Source organism: Embiotoca jacksoni, unplaced genomic scaffold (assembly GCF_022577435.1).
Source record: "Embiotoca jacksoni isolate LCO1_2020_lvr unplaced genomic scaffold, fEmbJac1.0.p SCAF_13, whole genome shotgun sequence".
Classification (NCBI taxonomy): Eukaryota; Metazoa; Chordata; class Actinopteri; family Embiotocidae; genus Embiotoca; species Embiotoca jacksoni.
The window spans coordinates 15633630-15656140 of record NW_027185263.1 but is presented as its reverse complement, the minus strand read 5'-3'; the positions used below and the strand labels follow the sequence as shown (position 1 = coordinate 15656140).

Below are 22511 nucleotides of genomic sequence, written 5' to 3'. Positions count from 1 at the left end.
TGCAGCGGAAGCAATGCGTGTGTCATGTAACAGAGTTTCACTTTTACTGCTCCCTGTTTTCCACTTTCGCTTTGAGCCCAGCTTTAATTTTTGCTCCACTTTTTCAGCTTCATTTAATTTTCCTTCCTTTCCCCCTTCACTCCATCTTTTTAATTAGCATAACTAATGTCCCCTCTTCCAAAATGCTTCACGGTGGATCTCTTTCAGCACACAGCTCATCACCAAATGTTTTGTTTGGTCTTTATTCTCAATATTCACATGCGCTCAGAAATGGAAACGGAAAAAAGGGCTTCACGTGTGACGAGACACGTGCTCTACGTTTGTTCATAAAACTCACCAGGAGACCACTTTATAACGTCACAAGCAGCAAGCTAATGCAACAATATTGGCATTCGGTATCACCAAGATGTTATTAACTTGTTGTTTAGCTTCAGACTATTGGTCCAAGGTGATGGGGGCATCAGGATTATAAGTGTGTGAGCGGGGCAGCGGGACGAGTACGATCCTTCAAGCTCCTCTGCAAACGACGGCAACAACTAACAAAGCTCGCAGACAGTTGATTCCTTTAAACAGAGAAATGGTGAAGAACTGCCTGAAGGCTCTGTGATCTGAAGTCAATTTAACCAGAGAGAAAGAGAGTCGCACCGATTCCCCCAGATTAAGCAGATACTTCTCCATGATATCGATTCTCCCGCATTCAACACTATTACGAGCCTCCTCCATCACGGCGACGGCTTGCGTCAGCAGGAAGACCGAATGACTTCCACAAACGTGTCATATGACCTTAATCACGGCTCCCTAAACTCCTCTGTCTCTGGCATTAGGGATGCTTTTTGCACACTAACCTGACTAATGAGCTTTACAATGTAATTTTCCGTTGCCGTGTTGCTGGGCTGTCCTCTGCAGTCCTTTTATATGGTCTAATTATCGGGGCAAGTCGTATGTGGCATCGGGCTGGATGCATGTTTTTATGAACCTAATGTGACACAGCACATATTTTACTTCCGGCCAAAGATTCTTGCGTACTATTCAAAGTCATTTGAATAGCTAGCTGAAGGGGGAAATCCCCCCCCCACCCTGAATACAATGCATCCTTTGACCTTGTCGTTGTAACTTCTACAAATTGTTGCATCCGAATTTCTTTTATGAGTGTGATTAAGTGTCCCGGGGGTGATTGTGCCTCGCTGTGTCCTGCTGTTCGGAGCCGAGTGTGCGCATGTGTGTGTGTGTGTGTCACTGAACCTTGTGACAGTCTGTCCCTCTCTTCGATTCGAGATGAGGTGTTGGCACATTTAATGGCCTCAAGTGTGTGAGCATGTGGGTGTATGAGTGTGCAGCCTCTGTACAGGGAGCCACAGTGTCCCTGTTTGAGTGTGTATTTTTGTAGTGGCACTTGCACGACCAAAGTTTGTGGAAATCTGGACGTTGTAGAGGTGGCCTCGGCTTGATCTCTTCACTGCAGGTTGTGCTACAGATTACCTGCCAGACAGTGTTAATTAAACACGCTTTGTAATCCCAAAGCATAGAAAAAAAGGCTGATTCCGACAAACTTCGGCCTCCCTTTCACCTGCATTTTATCTTTTTACTTTCTCCTTAGTCTCCTGCTTTTGGTTTCGTCAGACTCTGCTCCTAAGAAAGCACTTCACCAACAACATGCATCTGCTTTTCACCACTTATAAACAAACAAACAAACACAAACAAACAAACAAACCTGTTACACTGTAACTGATAAACCCTTGCATCCAGTCATGATGCTGCTGATATGCAATGAAAGCATGGTTTAGGATGATTAGTCCGATCTAACCGCTTCGTCTTGCTATACTGGATATTCCCAATTGAAACACTGAGAGGAAGCTTCCCAAGAGGCAAATAATCAAGCATAACGGCACCTGGTAAACAACACGGGTGTGGAAAAATTTTCATCAAAAAAGGTAATCACAAGAAGCCTCCAGTAATGGCAACTCGACCATGAATGTTTTCCCCCCCTGAGTGCATCAAACTTCCAGAGTGGATTTTTGTTTCGTTTACAGACTACAGTAGCAACTTCCTTGTTGTTCAGTCGAGTAGCATTGTCATGCTGACAGAGATGATCGTGTTAAAATGTCGTCCAAATGCAGATGTAGTCATTTGTGCTGCAGGTGCAGATACATGTGAAACCGCGATTGCTCCTCGGTTCCAGCAGAGAAACCCAAATGCACAAATCAGCCCGTGCTCGTTCCTCTGCTGATGGAAACAGCACATAATATCTAACATAGTAGTGTCCAATCATGTGTCACGGAGTGCCAAGAATACGCCGGCTTTCATTCCAACCTAAACTCCCCACCGGCTAATTTCTGTAATAAGCACACCTTCAGCCGGGGAGGGTAGAGCTAATTAGGTAGATCGCTTGTCAAACAGAATGTTAGGCGACAAGAAAGGAAGAAAATGGCACAGAAGCTCCATAACCAGCAAAGTACATTACTGAACATAGACTTGTCTACAGCTCACCATTTGAGAGCTAAAAAAGAAGGAGCCTGAGGGTGATGAAGTCATCGTTTGGTTCCGGTAGGAGTGGTGTCCAAAACCCTTCCTCTGATGACTGGAGACTGTATTTTCAAAGAGACTTACTGAGCTAAAAGATCTCTCCTTAAAAAAAACCTTCCTCTCCTCATGCAGTCCTCTCGTCCCATATGCCTGCTTTTCAAATATCTTGAAAAAGAAAAGAGTGTGTGTTTTCTGATGGCTTTGCTTTCCAGTAGCTCATTCTAGCAGGGAGTGTGATGGGAGTGCCACATCTCCCTCTGTGACCCCATTCTTTTTTATCTATCATGACAACTGCATGCTCAGCACAACCCCCGAGAACGCGGTCCAGGCTGTTGCCATTAAGACGAGCCATCAAAAGGGAAGGAAAAGGAGAAGGAAAAAAAAGCCCCAACTCTGCAGCGACGTAATGCTGCAAATTATCCCCACCGACTGAAAAGTTCTGTGGCAGCAATATGCAATTCTGCCAATCACTCTGAGGACCAAATGTCAGGCTATAAAAAAAAAACCTAAAAAAAACCCTGGAAAGGCTGTACTGATTGTGTCAGACAGTTTGTACATTAGTAGCAGAAAATAGATTTGTGGCACTGTCTGTCAAAGAAGAAATACCTTTCTCCTAATGTTGCGTCTGTGGCTCATAGAAGTGTTTTTATATGCTGGCAGCAATATTGCAACACTTTATACCTCACCACTATTTACCTCGAGGACAGTTTCATAGTGTCATATGCAAGTATATGCAGTATCCCAGAAGGCCAAGCTTTTTAGTTTTACTTTTTGTAAATGGCCACTGTTCATATGTTATCAATATGGAATATAAAAATGCATCAGAAATATATCCATGTTGTTGTATGTGAATTGTTTTAACATGGGGGGGGGGCATATCATGCAGCAGGTCTATATTTCTAATCTAGGGCTCTACTGGCATATCTTTACATGTATTACAGTTCAGTAGACCTGCTTATTTGTATCCTTCTTAAACTTATACTGGTTATTTATGCAACTCCTCAGTTCAGTCGGTCTGAAAAAGGCAGATGAGCCGACTCTGTTCTGATTGGCTGGTGTGGAAGACCCCCCTTTTAAAGGACTTCTACACGCTATAAAAACAAAATGTTGTGATTTCACTTCTCTTTCTCATTCTATACTCTAAATGTCGACTTCTTGTATACATCCATGCAGTTTTATGCCAAATCTGGTCTGAAATATGCAAGTTCACCACTAAACAACCTTAGCAACAGCCTTAGCAACAAAGGACAGCTGTTAGTGGGCATGCATGAAAGATCGGACGTAGGTTAGTTGAGGGAAATAGTGGTAAGATTGTGAACAGGGAATTCAGAGCAGGCTTAAGCCTTTTTACTTGCAATGTTAATCTTTACATTCATACATCTAAAGTGTTTGACCTGTTGACCATGACTCACACGAGCGTCTGACTTCCTAACTTTATATCAATTACAGCCAATCACAAGAGGAACCGTTAAAAAAACAAGTTAAGAGGTTTTTACGTGAAAAGAAAAGAATAATTTAATATGAAGCACAGCAATGGAGGTATAAATTATTTGACTGCACTTCAGTGTCTAACACCAGAAATTTAAATGAGCATGGTGATTTCCAGCTCACTTGCTGTTAGTAATCAGTAGCACTTTAACTCCACGTGTGGTTCTGAAAATTGTAGATAAAATAAATTTTGACGTTCAACTTTGACATCCTCTCAACAACCTGCGAGGATCTGCTGACGTCACTGATCAGGCAGTCCATTCAAAATATTTGAACAGTTTATAGTCCGGTTTTTTTTTTTCATACAATCAGCAGAGGACCAAGTGTTTAGATTATCCTCACTGCTTCGCTCTACCTGCTCAGATATCCTTCCATGTCACTAATCTTTTTTTATTTGATGTGATCAGTCATAAAACACCATAGAGATCATGGTAAATTTAAGCTCTGGATTTATCATGAGAAACAGCTCATGTTTTATTTGTGAACACATCAGTTTTCAGAGGAAAGCAACTTGTTTTGGCTTCTGCATGGACATTTGGCTGTTGCCTTGAAATACAACTCGTCCTTTTTAAATGGGGTCAGGCACAGAAAGCAACCTTGTGCTGAAAGACTCGGTAAGCGTCAATATATCTTCTTAATGGGAATTTACTCCCTCTGCTGTATCCTCATGAACAACACAAACAGCCTAGACTGTTGACAAGTGAAAAATCTATGAGCTGTGATTTATCAGACTTCATGCTATAAAAGAAGTCTGCCTTGGTTGATTCATTTTAAATAACGCACACTCACTTTTTAATCAGTGTGCCTGTAACGTTGTAGATGTTAGGAAGCCATCTTTTGTGCCTACGCAGACTTTAGGATGAGAGTTGAACATATGCTGCCATCGTAAATCAGGGCCAATATCTGTGGGAGTTTACCTCCGTTTCTGCTCTCACTGTTCCGCCCCACTGTCCCTGTTCCATTTGGCTGCCAATGAATAAATAAAAGGTCTCTTTATAGTCTTTATAGAGTACTCCAGGCTGCGTTAAACAGGGAACTTTCTATCAGTGTTTCCAAAGTGCAATTTCCCCTCTTTTCTCCTCCACTGTTAGAATGATGTTGTTCTGAGCAACTAAGCGCATTTTTAACAAGGTTATCAAATCAAAATTGATGTGGAATGTAAAAAGTAAGAAAAAGTAGTGAAAGACTGTTTGAAAAACTGTCCTGCCTTCTGTTTTTTGCGAAGATATGATTGTTAATGTTGGTGCACAGTGATGAATCGAAAGAGCAGATGTGATATCCCCCTTTTTTTTTTATACATCAAACTGTTTCAAATAAGAATCACTCACCCTTATTTCCATGCCCTCTTTTTTCCCATCCCATGCCCAGCTTCGCTTGGTGAAGTAGTTGACTGTGGCAAACTCAATCAAGGCAGAGAAGACAAAGGCATAGCACACAGCCATGAACCAGTCCATGGCAGTGGCATAGGCCACCTTAGGAAGGGAGTTTCTAGCACTGATGCTCAGGGTGGTCATGGTTAGGACAGTGGTGACCCCTGAGGACAGAATAAAAACATCAGGAAATGAGTTCGTTTGATTTTCAGGAAATGCCTAAAGGAAAGTTTTTTTTTTTTTTTGTGTTTTTGTTTTTACAACTTCAGTAACATTTTGCAGTGGGTTTTACCATCATGGCTTTCATAACTTTTCACTCAGCAACTTGTCTCTCGATATTTTTTGAAAAAAAAAAAAAGAAGCTCTGCAACTGTACAAGCCTGAAAGTGTCAACTAGGGCTGCTTCCTGAAAGTCAATGAATCTGATCATCCGTCAGATATTTTCAAGTTGAGCAATTGTTATTTATTTATTTTTAGTTTTATTTTTTAAAGAGGTACACACGAACGCCAGGAGAGTTAGTTACTGAAGGCGCACAGGGGGTGACCAGGATGGAGACACTTGTACCGTGCTGAGATTTAGGTTCTCTTGATTTTTTTTGATGTAAGATATTTTATCAAATAGTCGAATATTTGTATTGACAAGCCAAATTCAATTTGATTGACAAAAGTTTGAGTTGGCTACAGCCCTAGTGTCTACTACAACTGACACATTACTTTTTGAGCTTCAAGTTAGATTTTTCGTTGAAAGGCATAAACAAAAAATGATGGTCTGGACAACTGCATTACAGAGCTGTACATAATCTGCAGTATGGAGATAATGAATTTCAAGTTTGTAATACTTTCTCAGACGGAGTTGTAACATCTAAATTATCAATCTACAATGAATAGAAGTGAATTAAAAACCATGTTGATAAGACCCAAGTTGAAAAATAAAATATCAAACTCCCCTGTAGTTTATACACAATGACACACATGCTATGACTATTGGTACATTTAATGCCAGCAGCATCCGTTACATGATTGTGTGCAAAGGTGTGAAAATTTAATGACATCCTATGTTTAACTTGATAAGCTGAAACCCATCTACTAAAATTAATTAATGCAGAAATGAATCTCCTGGCGTATAAAATTTCGCAGATAATTTCACATCCCATCCTTTACAGTCAGCATTGCTGGGAATGAAACGTGGCTCGGACAATGGTCGCCCAGCCAACCACTTAAAAACAACCACTTTATCTGCTCCAAGTTCTCATTTGATAAAAGATTGAAACGCAAGAGGCTTTAAGAAGGAATATTGTGCTGGCGAACGGGGAGGTCAGCTCAGGGGGAGAGAAATTAGAAACTGTGACAAAAAGAATCTCAGGAAATGTTTCAATTTAGAAGAGAGAGATTGATTTTTTTTTCTTTCAGTAATGTGCTTTGCATAAATTGACTATGTTCCACCATAATTAAACTGCGCGCCATGTTTATCTTTAATTAGGACATTCATCTGTACAGAAAGTAGTCTTTATTAGCACAGTGATTAATATTGTCAGATAACAGGACATTGGGCTGCTTGAAATAACAGTGAAGATGTCCTGAAATAAAACTGAGGTGTAACTCAAAGCATGTATAGTAATTTCTACAAATACAACTTGAAAACCTGCCAGGGAACAAAATAGATAATTTAGTTTAGTCGCTGATAACTGTTGCAGTACGAATGCTGAGAACGGAACAGAAAGACGCTGTTTGGAACTGTGTCCTTCACAGTAAACGTTTCAATCATTCCACTGAGAAAACACTACTGATTACAACTACTCTCTCCTAATATGAAGGAAATTGCTTCAGACATTTTTTATTTCTTTTGTACCTGAAATGATTTCCAGAAGACATACTTGTGGGTACTTAATCAGAATGCAAAGGAAGAGGTAGCTAGATCACTCCTTATTCTCTGAACAGCTCTTGGCTTTGCATACTCTTCCGCACCTATTGTACAAATTATGCTACCGCATGTACATGCATGCTTCATTTCTATTTCAAAATGCTATTTTAGGGCCACAGAATAAAGGGCATTTTAATAGATTATGCAGCTCAATAACAAAGGGGAGGAGAAATTACATTTTGATTTCTGAGTATAGGGTGAACCAGGCAAACACAATGTTCTTTACATGAATCGTGTTGGATGGACAAATTGAATCCATTATTATTCATAGCACAACTGAAGTAAACATGGCCAAGTGTCACATCTGCAACGGGGGGAAAAGGAAATGTACTGCATTTTATTTAAATGACTTCTGACGTTAATGATATACATTGGTGGTCAAAAGATAAATATAAAAGCTTGTGAAATGTTTTGGTGTTTTCTAAGACTAAGGAGTGAGGATTTGACCTCCTGCTATTTACCTATAAGTTAACTAATTTCTGTTGTTCCACCACAGCAAAAATATATGACTCGACCTTTATTAAGAGTCCATGGTAACTTCAGTGATGTGAAAACCGATGTGCCTCGTTTATCTAAGTTAGCCAGTGATAAGTAGTAGCACTTCAAAGCATACTGGCTGTTGTATAGTTGACAAATCAGTTGAACATCCTCATCGAGAGCTGCAACACCTCGTTTGTTCGTCCTTGATTAATTAGTGTTTGCACTTACAGAAATAGAATAAAGTCAATACACTGATAAAAGCTTTGGAAACAAATACATTACTTTCCATGGTGATGTGCACCTGAATGCACCAGGCTGTGTTTTTCTACATCGCTATGTTTAGAATTCAAACTTTTCGTGTGGAAACTTCTTTTATGCCCTTCATTTGTTTGCTGAATCATCTGACAGTGAGAACAAATCGTCCAACCTGTTCAATGAATCATTCAGTGCACTTATTTGAGTTGGATTAAAAACACAAGATGGCACTCACCGAATACAGTGCGCGCAGGAACCGACTCTCTGTTTAGCCAGAAGGAGACCTGAGACAGTATGACAGTCATGATGCACGGAAGGTAGGTTTGAATGACAAAATAGCCAATTTTCCTTTTCAAGTGGAAATACGTTGTCATCACTACATATTCTCCTGAGGGAAAAGAGGGAAACATAGAAAGAGATGGAGAGAGAGAGACACACACAGGGTCAGGATTATTAATGCAGCTCTGCCCAGTTGGGAGCAACAAGCTGAAATAGTCCAAAATGGATTCATTAAAGTTGGAACATTAACATGTACACTTGGATCATCAAAGAAGCTCATGAGGATGGTCTCTTAGAAGAGCCATTAAACCATGTTAAAAGAGAAAATGTTGTTTAAAAGATGCCTTGGGCTGAGAAATAGTCCGCTGAGGATGTGATGTGCAGTTTGTATTAAAAAAAAAAAAGCCACATTTTAAGGCATTCAAGTTTTTGGTGCAGGTTTGGGGAGGAAATTCTTCTAAAGGATTCAGAAGTCATGGCAGAAAAAGCACCTGTGTTGTTACTTCCACACTACAAAGGACCACTATTGGACAAAACCTTGAATCAAAGGTTCAAAATATCAACAAATCTCTCCCAACACCATGACAGACAGAAATATAAAATAACTATAATCAAAGTAAAAAACATTTGTAATATCTATTCGTGTAAGATGTACATCAAACTGATGTCTTTACTTGAGTTACTTAAAGGAATATCCCATCAAACATATTTATTTTTATGTAATTATCTAATAGTACCTCCTGTAAGATTGCATTGAAAAGTTTGTTGATTTATTCTTTGCGGTGGCCTGACTATAACTGTTGTCCTCTAAAGGAGCTGTTCCAGAGCCGTCTTCCTAACCAATGCCAAGCTGTACATGTATAAAGTAGAGCTTTTTAGTGGCATATCCCTTTAAATTAATATTTACATTTTCCTCGAGATCTCTCTTTGCCGTGGATGTGAACAACCTTTGCCTGCCTCATTCCAACCCCTCGATATTTGTCACTGATGGCAGCAAACGGACAAATTCACAGTTCCCCTCAGCGCCAGCTCTCATTGCCATGTCTGCAATCTGTGTTGCAAAGATATGAGAAAAAACAGCCTCCCATTCCCCGAGGTGCTTTTTCTGAGCAGACTCTGACCAGAGCTGAACTGGCTCAAATCCTCCTGTTCCCTCAGTTCACTGTAGTCCATTATGTTGAAAGTTTAAATAAATGATATTTTCTGTCCATAAACTGAAGCAGTTCAGGAAGGAAATCCCACCGACTGACTCCACCTTGAATTTTTTGTATTTGCCAGACTTCTTGTTCCTTCGAAATGCTTGTGTGGTTCTCTTGACTTAAGTTCAACCTACCAAGCGGCACAACAATAACGAATAGGCTCAAGGAAAGCATCCTCTGTAGAGTTAAAATAGTGCCCTTATTTCAAGAGCAAGCACTTTTTGCAGCCTGGGGAAACAGATTGTCATCCGACAAAGCGGTTTTGTGGCATTTTTTTGTCTCCAAACAGAACTGAAGTCTGACAGATCTCTGACTGTAGCTCTTCTCCTGAGAGTTGCATGAGCAAACGGCTTCGATGCAGAGGTTAAATCTCTCCGAATGGAAAGCCAGCGAGGCTCAGTTGAATGCACTCTTTCAGTGATTACCTACTGCCCCACTGAAGCAACCTTTTATCTTTAGCTTTGTAGTTCTTCAGATTGTCACCTTGGGCTGGTGATGGATGTTATAAGTGTTACATTGATGTAATTTGTCTGATAGATGATCACATTTTGAAACTCCTAGGAGCTCATTTTTAAAGAAATTTCTTGTACCTGATGGTTCCTAATAAATATAGTAAAAATACAGCGCATACTCCGAGCTGCTTAAACTCAATTATACATTACCCGATGGGTGCTGAAAATAGTCCCATTGTTGCTGGTGTATGTCAGTACCCAGCTCTTACCTTGTTATTTCAGCCCTTTTTGTTTGTGTAAGTGCTACTAGAAGCTTTAAGTCCTCCAGTGGGGAAATAACAACAAAAAAGAGATTTGCGTTTGACAGATAAAAGGATTCCGCAGCCGATTTGGAGAGGAGATTTAAAGATCAAATGAATATGTAATCAAAAGCACCGGCTGGAAGATATTTCCTTTTAATTTTGCAGTTATTAAAGTTGACTGTGGACTGTAGCCCAAAACAGAATGAAAATAAGACTTTCACATCTGGCACAACTCTTTCATATTATCTTTGTAAATATGCTGAATCGTGCCCCTGAAAAATGATAGCACTCATCATTTTCTCCATGGACCCAAACAACGTAAGCTGAATTTAAAATGAGTGAAAATGGAAAGAAAACACACGAGTGCCAGCATATGTCAACACAAGAGAAAAGAAGGCCATTTAATTTACCACAAAGTATATGCAACGAAACTAATAAGACTTAATATTTCAAGGGTGGAAGTTTCATCCCATGACACACAAATTTTCTCTCGCTGCTTTCAGTATCCTCCATCAAAGTACAATTCGGTCCGTCAAATTGCTATGAAATTTTGCTCGGCTGACCGTCCTCGGCACGCTGCAGGCAGGCGGGCTCAGTACGGTGTGTTGTTTGCAATAGGCCCTAACCTTTTGCTCGTTCAAGCGCGCTAAATCTGATTTTCAATTTGAAGTATATTGTGTGCTGCTGTCTGGCCTGAGAATTGGCATATAGTGTACCTGTGCTGGAACTGATGGTTTCTTTGCCAATAACGTGTCCCAGCAGGTCGTATTGGTTCAGCCGGGAGCCGTCCTCCGCCACAGCAACAGACCTCTCGTCTCCTTGGGTCCACAGGTAGATCACCTCGGCGTTGGTGTAGGCATCTGGGCGACAGAGAGAAGGGAAACAAACAGTAGAAAACAAATTGGAAATCGAACACAGTACATACAGTGTCGAACAGCGCTTTTGCTTTGTCAAACAAACTGCTGCAGCTAAGTTTGCTATTGTCTTTACCAAATAAGGGAATGAGTCGTTTCCAACACCGTAGTGAGAGTCGTTCTGAGTTATTCACAGTATCGGTCTAGTATTGATCAGGCGAAGAGATTTTTGAGCTGCTGCAGGTATTTACTGAAAATTCTCTTTGATCTTAACTTTGTAGCCACAGTAGCATGGCTGTGGGCTGGTCCGTTATGATGCTTCAGATGTTAAGACTGAAATATTTAAAAAAAAAACTGTGAGTTGGATTTGTTGATACACATGGTCCCTAGAGAACATAATGACCTTGGTAATCCTCAGATTTTTCCTCTTGTACCAGCAGCAGGTTAGAGTTCTCAATGATTGAGTGAAATGTTTAAACATCCCAAACTATGTGGAGATATAGAGACAGACTGGCATTTAGGGTTCCCACACGATTTATCACAAACACTTTGGGGATTCCCAGAGTTATCCGCTAGTGCCAATATTGTTCAGTACTGTTCAGTGATACCATCAAGCTACCACAACAAACTAAGCCTCAGTCCTAAATATGGCTTCACGTAGCTGCCTTTACAGCTGTAGACTCTTTGACTTGTTTTTACAGAAACACATAACATAGCATTTTTCTTTCAAGGTTTTCTAACCAAATGGAGACTGAGAAAGATGCTCTTTTTTTTTTTTCCGGTTGAAAATAATCTTGCCGGAGCTCTCTGGGAGACAAACTATGCACTGGAAACACTGCATTAAGCATTCCTGTACTCGAGGGCAGCAGCAATGTTCAATATATATATATACATGATACAGATCTGGTAAGGTCATTTTGGCCCAGATAATTTAACAGTCTAGCTCGAATAATCACTACAGTAATGATACTGCTTTAATCATGTTTAAACTTTGGTCTTCGTGCTGGAAACCCTTTGCTCTGCAATGAGTAGCAGGAACATATTGTCTAACGTTTGAGACTCCTCATCTTTATTTTGTGAACTTTCACTTGAAGCCAGTGGCTGACTACTGCTGCTCTACTCACAGTCCTCCCCTAGCCTCTTATTCCTAGTGGTGAGTGCAGTTGGAGTCCTCTGATGTTTTTCCAGGTCGTGAGAGGTGCCTATCACCAGCAGAGAACAATCACCACTGTTTCTGCCCCGTTTTATTGTGATGCGACTTACAACTTCCAAACTTCAGAGGACAGGCGTGTGCATCCATCGGGAAATCTTCCAGGTGCATGGGGCACTCGGCATGAATGGTCAACCTGAAGTGGGAAAACGGGGAGAAAATATGGCACCGGTCAGGCTGCGGTATGGTGGAGGCGGCCGTTACAAACACATCATCACATACGTCTCCAGAAACAAAATACAGAGTGCACTTTTATCAACCAAAATGTATTGTCAGATTCACTATTTCATCGTCATGCATTAAAAAATGACACTCCCACAAATCCAAATGTAGACACAGAATTACCCTTATTTTAAAGTCAATGTTTCAATGTATGTTTGGATAAAACCAGACAGTCCTCCTCCCTCCCATCCCCACCCTGTCAGTGGTAATGAGAAACTCGGTTAACTGACAAGGACAAGATCTCCAGAGAGCGCCACAGTTTATTTCGTTTGGTCAGATTTCCGAGCCACAAAACGCTCTCTGTAAGTAAACAGATAAATGGTGCATATTATCGCACTCATACATCTTTAATCAACATGGAATACATTTTGCTTCGTTCAAACAAAAATGTGAATCCTTCAGTGGACCGAGTTCCTCATGAATGAACCATAAACTGGGTTATTGTAACTCTATTACAAGCTTTATAGTCCATACATTAATTCAAAACGGGGTTATTTATACAACCAGGACTGTAACAGAATAACTGAGCAAGTAAATGTGGTTAGTTTGTGTAATTAATCTGAATGTATCTCGATACATAAGTACAGTTATTTGCTTGTCAATAGTACAGATTTGACATGCAAACTTTTATATTCTATGAAGAGCCTGTTAACACAACTGTGTAAAACCATTGTAAACACTGTTTAATGTTGCAGAATATTTAATTTAGCATTATCAAAACCTGTAACATTGCGGCCTGCTTCTACAAAAGACAAACATTGTTTATAATTAGCTTCTTGTGTTGCATTTACAGTAACCCTGTGCTCGTTTTATTCCCCGACCCTCATGCCGTTGTCTGATGCAGCCTCATTCCTGATAAGTGACTCACTAACTACACAAATGAACGCAATACAGCATAAATCAGATGTGAGCACTGCAATACTTCATATCATACAGCGCTTAAACCAGCAACTAATTGATGGCATTCATCTCATTGTTAAGTTGTTCTGATATTCTGACAGAAACAAAGACAAAACCAATTAAAGATAACAGAATCAGAACTTCTTTGATCAAAACCAAAACACCATCTGTCTTTGTGAAATGATTAAACTTTAGATGAAGTATAAAAGAAACAAGACTAAGAGACTACAATCATGACGGTGGATGTGTGAGGCTATACCTGGCACAGTAATGCTTTGAGTGACATTAGTTTGCATTTAACAGGAAGTACAGCTCAGGGTGACAGAAATGTCACTGGTGGAGGTTTGTGGTCATAAATCAAAGTACTAAACAAAATGAAATTCGACTTGATGGGATGCAAGAGGAAAAGTTAAGGGATCAGTAAATTATTATAATTCATCTTGAGGGCAAACATCAATGTACATATCGCGTTTCATGGCGGTGATCAAATAGATATCGAAGCATTCCACTAAAATCCATGAGGTGTCAAACTCATGGAGCCTCTACTGAAAAATCAGGGAATCACCAAAGTCAATGAGACTCATCATCTGGGGACAATAAATGCCTGTACAATATTTATTGGCAATCTGTAGAAAACCTGAGATGTTTCAGCCTGGACAAAAGTAATGTCCAGGCTGACGTTGCTATAGCAATGTAACATGGATAAAAAGCATGATTATCTGGAGATTTATACAGAATAACATAGTATATGTTCAAAATCCCCAAATATTTAATAAGCTTGTGTTTTATGACAGTATTGTTAGAAGTCGTGTTTCACTGAACTAGAGGATTTTCTTTGGAAAATGCTTTCATTACATCATGGATGTACAGTTGTATTTGGTTTTGTTGGTTCGTAAACTGTGAAGTCCAATTTGTGAATTTGATGAACAAATTATAACCACGAATATATACCACCGTCTTTTGAAGAGGACATTTCAGACATAAATGAATATCAGGGGAAACAGACTTGCTGTAGGAACCATGAGGAGTTGGAGGTACATTGACGTGAACTGGAAGGCAGTGATAAATTCCCTCTCAAAAATAAGACTGCAGCAGCGCTGGCAGATAATGCCTGTTTCCCTCCATTCAAAAATAATGATGCAATCCTGCAGAGCGGAGGCCTTCACAGCATTTGTCAGTTCAGATGCTGTAGACGTGCTGATTAAACGGATTTAAGCAGTTGTTTAGTGAGGCAGGCCAATCAACACGGGTGCTACAGTGACACACTCCACACTAAACTTCCTGTAAAATGGATTTACACTCTAAAGCTTAATACCTGTGCAGTGTGCAAATTTAAGTTATCAGTCTCTGCTTCCAAGCGGTGCGCAGATCCTCGAACAATACAGCCAAATTTCATTCAGCTAATCAGCCAAAGCTTTATATGAAGGTAAAGAAGCCCTGAATTTAACTGAGGAAAAACACACAATACGTTTTAGTATTATGATAGTCGGGTAAAATAGGCATGGTATGAACAATAATTTGTTTTTCGGATACAACAAATAAACCACAGGATCTGAATAAATCAGTGCAAATGCAATGCAAACAATGCCATTCCTTAAATTGAGTTTCGCTTGGCAGCTTAAAGCTGAGTGTAGCTCCAACATGGACATCCTGTAAGATCAAATAGACTCCCAAATGGCTCCTTGCTTTTGTGTGACAGAGGTTTATCGTACCACGTCTTCATCGTCCTACTCGCATGTTCTTGGTTATGTAAACATGTCAGTCCCTGTAATGCTGCATTAGAGCTCAGCTGTTGGCCTTGGCAGAACTGCCACCGCATCAAGTCTACTCATGTGGGACCGCAGAATGAAACTCTTTTATTATTTCATTCTCATCCTTAAAAATCAATACTGACCTTGTGGATGTGAATCATAAAACTATTTATTTTCAGGCCCTTTCATGGCCCAGATGCAAGGCTGCAGAGACAGCTGATTGACAGATTCAATGTTTAGATCAGATGAAACCAATGAATTATTTTTGCTCTCATCCTGTACATAATGGTTTTCAGGGACTGTGTGTAGCTGTTGCTATTTACAGCGTACTTTAGGCATGACATACACACAGCAGCAATCCTTTGATTAAAGTGAGTGTTATTCACTGAGCTGTCTGCGTGTGGAACAGACAGTATGTGGCCCATACTGGCTGCAAGTCACTTATCCAACTCCCAGACACGTAAAGTGAGCGGAAATGAACCAGGTGCACCAGCTCTTCACAACTTATTGATTTTTCATGTCACGCCACCATGAAGTTGACATTTGTGGTTGTAAGTGGAATGTCTCAACAAATACTGGATTGATTGCTTAGAAATTTGATACCTGTACATACACGTTCCCCTCAGAATGAACTGGATTCATTTTGATGATCTCCAGCCTTTTTTTTTTTTTTTTTTCTTCCAAGAACCATCAGGGGCCTCATGTATAACGGTTGCGTATGCACAAAACTGGGCTTGAAAGATGCGTATGCCAATCCAAACACAAAAATTGGGATTCATGAAAGCAAACGTGATGAGAAAATCAGAAATTAAAGGTCAAAGGGAACATTATACTCACAGCGATGCCTCTTACACATTTCATTTCACCTCGTATCACATGTTACATCGGGCGAGATACACTATAACTAACATTCAGACCAGCGGTGTAATTTTTGCTCGTAACTATTCCATAAGCAACCTTCTGTTGTAAATGGCGAAGCAAATCTAAATCTGGTGGTGTTGGCATCTGAAAGTGTCTCACCTCATCGTGTAGAGAAGCGTGCCGTTGTCGACTAGTCGTAGCAGTTTGTTCGGAGTTGTCATGTTGTGGGCCACGGATTTCTTTCCGTTGTGGAAAAAGGTGTCTGGAGTCCAGATCTTACTGGCCAGGAGGTTGTTGAGGGGTAAAACTTGCATGGGCCCATCAAACTTAAGCCTCTCGTCCCTCCAACTCTGACGGAAGAACACATCGATGGTGTACTCCTGAAAGGAAGAGAGTGTCAAGAATTAGTCGGCAGTAGTTTACAAAGCCCGGACCAATGGTAACGTCACCCATTGGTTTCTGAACTGCCATTATGTACCTTGAGTTTGGACTTTAGCTGTTCTTGTTATTTTGGAGGCAGAAGTGACCATATTTGGACATGCTGTTGGGGGGAGGGGGGACGGGTGAATCTGACTCGATACCTGTCAATCAAAGACAGGCCCCCAAACATATTGCCTAATATCTAAACAATAATAGATAGATTATTTTCAGCTGGATGGCGAGAGACTTTAGCAAATGACACCAAAACGACTTGTGGAAAAAATTTATTGACTTGTATTTAATGAGGGAAGTTGAATGGGAGTCTATGGAGCCAGAGCCTTTTTAGAGCCAACCCTAGCGGCCGGGGGTGGTATTGCAGTTTAAGGCTCTCCTCATTTTTACGACCCGTATTCTACGTCCACTTTTATATACAGTCTATGTCTGGGACATGGCATTGGTTCCTGCAGTCATATTGACTTGTCAAAGCATCAAAAGTGCTCATGTAATCAATAGCATTCATGAATTCCCTGAATTAATAAGGATATAAAAACAACAACACAGATGTAAAGGGGCCAACACGTGTATGTTCTATCAACAAAAACACGTGAGCTGTACCAGTTGAAGTAGAATATGTTGGGCTTTTTTTAAAGTCATGTATTTATGCATCATGTAATCACGACTCTGTTCACAATGTGTTTCTTTCACACTTGAAAGCCCAACAATGGACCGAGACGCAAATGAGCTTCAGCGAGAAACCTTGTAATACATCTGTTTCATGTTTTATTAATGTGCACTCGAGTCTTTCTGCGTCGTCACCAACAGTTGAAAAACTAAATAGAATAAAACCAACGCAGGAAGTAGCCAGTCGAAATGAATTTATTTCACATGATTCATTCAATAGGACTCCGTTTCATAGCAACAGCCTTCCCTCACCAGCTGTGTGCAGCGGCTGAGCAAACGGAAAGCAGCCGTTTACAACACAGCGAGATGGAGGGACGCTGTGCCATCTAACGTAACGGCTCACATTATTGGTGATCAATAAAAGCGTGACATGTGTGTCTCGCTAATTTGTGGTTTTTGCTTATACGGTGAAAGGGCTTGTGTACAGTGGTGCTCACCAGTGAGCTGTAACTGGCTGCTCCCTTGGTGAAAAGCTGATAAAGTCCTTTCTCAGTGGCTTTAACAACAGGAAGTCCTCATGCTCAGCGGGGGGGTGTACAACCTCCTCTCAACACATCAACAGGGCCCTGCTAAGCAGTGCAAATGGACGTCTGTTAATTGATGTGATTGACCTCCCTATGGCCCGCATAGCTACAGCACTATGAAACAATTGCACTGCATCTGTCCTCACAGCAGCACTCTTAATAAAGCCAACAGAGAGCTTCACAGATGCATAAAAGCCACAACACGTTTCCCTCAACCAATTTTATTTCCCAACTATCGAGTTATATTTTTTATTCAGTAGCAGTCTGAGCTCAGTAATGTCAACCACATCTGAGTTCAAAAAGTCATTCATCTGTTTCGCATTAATTATATCACATCTGGCCTGGTCATGAATTAAATGGCGATTACAGACAACAAAGGACTCGCCAGGTCACTAGAAAGACTGATGACACACATGGACACTAGGACACACACTCCAATGTGATTTATTGCTCCGTGTCCTAAGCATCTTTGACCAAAATTGTGCAGCAACACTCCCAACAAAGTTTGTCCAATCTTGGCCCAGAAAGACTGTTTAAAGCTCCATTACCACAGTCACACTCATGTTACGTCCTTTAGTCTTTTCTTCACCAGAAGCCAAATCTCGCCACAATCAGTGTTAAACATCCAGTGATGATTAAACAGACAATGGTGCGCTGGGCCCAGCTGGGGTGAAGCCATCATTTGTTTGTTTCTTTTGGACAGAAATCTCCTGTAAACACAGGGAATTAATTTGAAGATTGAGAGACGGCAATGAGGAAAAGTATAGTCAATCTCCGCGCATGGCCAAATGGCACGATCGGTTCAGATGCCAGCTGGTGTTCCTCCAGGGACTGAGTGATTGATTTCTCCTTGACAGAGGAGACGAAGCGGAGCTTCTACCAACAGCCGCTTTCAAATGCCTCCGTTTTTCTTTTTATATAGCTGTGGAAATCATGAATGGATTTACTATAGCAAACAACTGTAATTTAAATGACATTTTGAAAGACATATATGTCACCTGTGTTGCAGATAAATTCATGAATACAGTACGACTTGTCACGCTTAATATAAAGATCCTTTTTAAATGCCTATACATCATTTTTCTAGAATCTTGCTTTCAATAAAAAGCGGCGTAGCGATGGGAGGACCTGCCACAGCGATCCTTGGATGGATTAGAAGTAGACATTGCAGATAATCTGCACGTGTTTTACAGTAGTGGGTCATTTAGACACCCTACAAATTCAACTACTCTGCAACTGTTTAAACATTTATATTTGCCCAGATTGTGTTCATTATTAATGTTTATAATTAAATGGAAGGAAATACTAAACTGGGCGACTGGACAGAAACTGTTCAGGACTATATGATGTAATTATCTAAGGCTATAATTAGTTTGAATTATCACTTAATGTCTTGATTTGTTTAAATGTTAAGCAGCAACAATAACAAAAAATAAGACTAGAATTTATGAAGGCAGTTAACAAAACACCTCTGAATGGTTCATAAATGAGCTGAAGGCACTATAATCAATAGTGTTGGATTAACAAGAAATCTAATGACTTTGTGTCACTAAGAGTCACAAACTCACAAAGAATTATCAACTGTAGTCGCCCGCAGTTGTTCCCAGATGCAGCAGGCAGCAATTTTCAGCTACAAAACTCACTTCCTGCTCGGCAGATTGTAATTAGCTGGTGGACCAAGATAGATGTATAGAAGAAGGACAGAATAGCCAGATATTTTCACACAAATTCACATTAATCTGTTGCCATCTACCTCTTCCATGTGTAGATAAACAGTTTGAGTGGTCCAAAACTCATATTTTTTTTTTATCATTTATTTCTGTCAGTGGATTAACAACCATCTCCATACATTTTACAATAAATGTCCTTCATATACAGGTTTAGTTACAAATTTTCCTGTCTCCGCCCACCCATTAGTTAAACCTTAAATACTTGCTGTGATTATTGTTGGAAAACCCTGTTTGCATGGAGGTTCACTCTGAAGGGCGGGCCAATCAGTTATCAGTGGGCGTGGCTAAGTGTGATGATGTTGAAGTCGAGCGTCTGTTTCTAAATGTAGTTCCAACAGTGGTGATGGTGATGGTAGAGCTCTACCGTCTAGAAAATATCAAGGAAATGAAACCAGAGGAAGAACAATGACTAAATTACAAAACAAAAAATCTGCAATCATCTTTTACTGACCTGGCGTTGCACTCTGCTCACACTGGGGGAGGGTCTGATTAAAAGATCCAATAGTTTCAAAAAGAACCCGAGGTCTTCGCCCATTAGGCTGAAACGATCAATCGCCGATTGAGCGTGGCCGGACCCTATCTATTAACAAAGTGAATTTGGGTCTGGTAATACCAGGCTGGTATTTGACTACAGCCCTGTAAGGCATGAAAACAGTAACAGCTTGTTGGATGCACGTCCAGTATGCTTTCATATACTATATTTTGACACCTTTTTTTTTTTTTTTTTTTGTCATCAGCAGAGCAGAGCCTAATGAATTGGAATGAATTGGGTCAGACAATCTGTTTATTTACATGTTTTGTAATGATTTAGAAATCACTGCATATATGCCATAACTAAATATGTCTCTAATGTCTAGTGGAGATTAATTACTGAACACTGAGTAAATACTGTAAGATTGTCACTGCAGAGCTTCTGTGGAAAAGGACTTACAAACAGATGAAATCTAGGGATTAAGACAAAGAACAAGCATGTCACACTCGCACAAAGAAATGTCTCCTTTGCTCATGTGTGAATGTGAGTCACGGTGGAGAGAGCCAGCCAATCGCTGGTCTGGAAATGATGAGGATGAAAGGAAATGAGTTCAATGATTGGAACGGCTGATCAGGTGGCAGTTAAGGTAGGATGTACACTAGACTGGGCTAAATGAGTCTAGATGTTAAAAAATGACATAGTGTCTGGCTGGCTGACAATGGCAGGAAGGTTGTGTCTAAAATCTGATAGAATATTAATGCAGCCTTTTATCTTGAATTAATGAGTTCATTAAATTCTAAACATTTAGTTAGTACATCCAATTTTAATACTGTCATCACGCTTTAGCTTTAATTTGGTTTTTCTCAGAGGCTGTGGACATTTACGGCTTATTTCAGTCATCGGATCTCATGTGGTTTTAAATGTGCAACCCTTTTTCTTGGGTTTTGGTGAGTCATCAAATCACACTCTTATCAGCCGCCTCAGAAGCCCCACAGTTTTGTTCTTTTTAAAAATAAATGTAAGAAAAAAGAAAATACATGGCACATACTGTACCTATAGTCCAATGTTCTTGGCTACATCTTGATGTACACATTTTGTTGATGGAGATTAGCAGCCTGGTTTGACAGGTTTCATTTGGTGCCTCTGACAATATATTACATTGTGCAAGGGAGCCGTTTCCCCAATTTATTATGCAGAAATGTTATGTGTGATGTATGCTATGATGTCTCTTTTTTGACAATACACAGCAGGCCAGAGATAACAGTGCAGTTCGCTGGTGTGGTAATGATACAGATGACATCCTGTAGGTAGCATTTCTATTGGACCGGGCTCTTGTGGATCTCACTCTCTGGGCATTGTAATGATCAGTCAGAGACTTGATTAATGTCTTAATTACAAGTCCTTCTTACTCTCCCGTTGTCAATTATCCTCTCTCGCTTCATTTCTCGTATGCCGTTCACCTTTCCCTGCTGGGAATGTAACCTGTGAGAGACTCGTGATGAGCTGTGAATCCCATACCAACTCCAATTATCTTCCGAGTTCACAGGCTTCCGCTGCTCTGAGGCGTAAACATTTTTTAGCACTTCACGGTGCTGCAGTTCACACACGTACATGTTGTTCCACATGTTGTAATGGTGAACTCATTCTTTTCATTTATTTGAGTCGCATCTCAGAGAAGTAAACAATAATTAATTTTGGGTAAAGTATGGAGGAACAATATGTGTCATGTGTGACTATATTGCCTAAAAAAATGATGGATACATTTTGAAGGAAGCGTGGATTGTGTCTCGAGCTACAAGAACAAGTGCTCAATTCTTATAGTGCACTAAATTTGCATACGAATCCAAAATACGACATACCGGGGTTTACATCTTGTGTCCTGCTTGTGGTGAGTCTAAGGCTGCAAAGACACTTTAGCTCTGAATGATTATGATTTCTATTAAATATATAGAAAATGAAGCACCTCGGGTCTTGTGTAATCTTTGTTTAAATATTTAAACAAGAGAAGAGATGAGTCTGCAACAGTGAAGAATGCCTAAATCTACAGTTTGCTCAACTGTATTTGTTGTCATCATCATGATTGCCCTTGAGTAATCTTCTCTGGAGTCAGACAAATAAACTGTTGTAATCAGGGCCATTACAGTAGTTTGCTCCTAATCAGCAAAAGTCAAGCCCCTTCTGCCCTATGATTGTAGGGCACTGATGTCATCAAATCTGGTTACTTAAAAAAATTTCCCCTCGGGGATTAATAAAGTAAATACCTACCTACCTAGCTGCCATTTTCACAAACATATAGTGTTTTAGGGAGCAAAACCACGGTGCCTGCTCTGCTTTCAGCTTGTTCCTGCACATGAATCATATGATGACGCTGGGGAACACAATGACCTGTATGGTGAGCACAAAAAAAATTAAGCCCTATTTTAAGAGTACAGCCTTTTCGGAAAGGTTCTGGGTAGACAAATTTAAATTCTGTGCGTGCTCTGAAAAAGGGCCTTAATTGGGCTTGTGAGTCTTTGAGCAAGGACAACATGATTGATATAAAATCCAGGAGTTCACCTTAAAATTTTTAGTAACACAAAAACAGTTCAAGGTCTGTTCCATCAAGACCTTGAACTGA

The 22511-nt window shown here is 40.2% G+C and overlaps 1 protein-coding gene across 2 annotated transcripts in view; it reads right to left on the bottom strand.

The window, feature by feature from the left end:
* gabra3 (gamma-aminobutyric acid type A receptor subunit alpha3) overlaps nt 1-22511 on the bottom strand; it is a 97177-nt gene that overhangs the window by 8199 nt on the left and 66467 nt on the right. For both annotated transcript variants that reach the window (XM_069146869.1, XM_069146870.1), the window contains exons 5-9: nt 16227-16447; nt 12387-12469; nt 10986-11129; nt 8273-8425; nt 5340-5545 (exon numbers count right to left, since the gene is read on the bottom strand). In XM_069146869.1, the coding sequence (XP_069002970.1) occupies nt 5340-5545; nt 8273-8425; nt 10986-11129; nt 12387-12469; nt 16227-16447 (807 nt within the window). The remainder of the gene's footprint in view (nt 1-5339; nt 5546-8272; nt 8426-10985; nt 11130-12386; nt 12470-16226; nt 16448-22511) is intronic.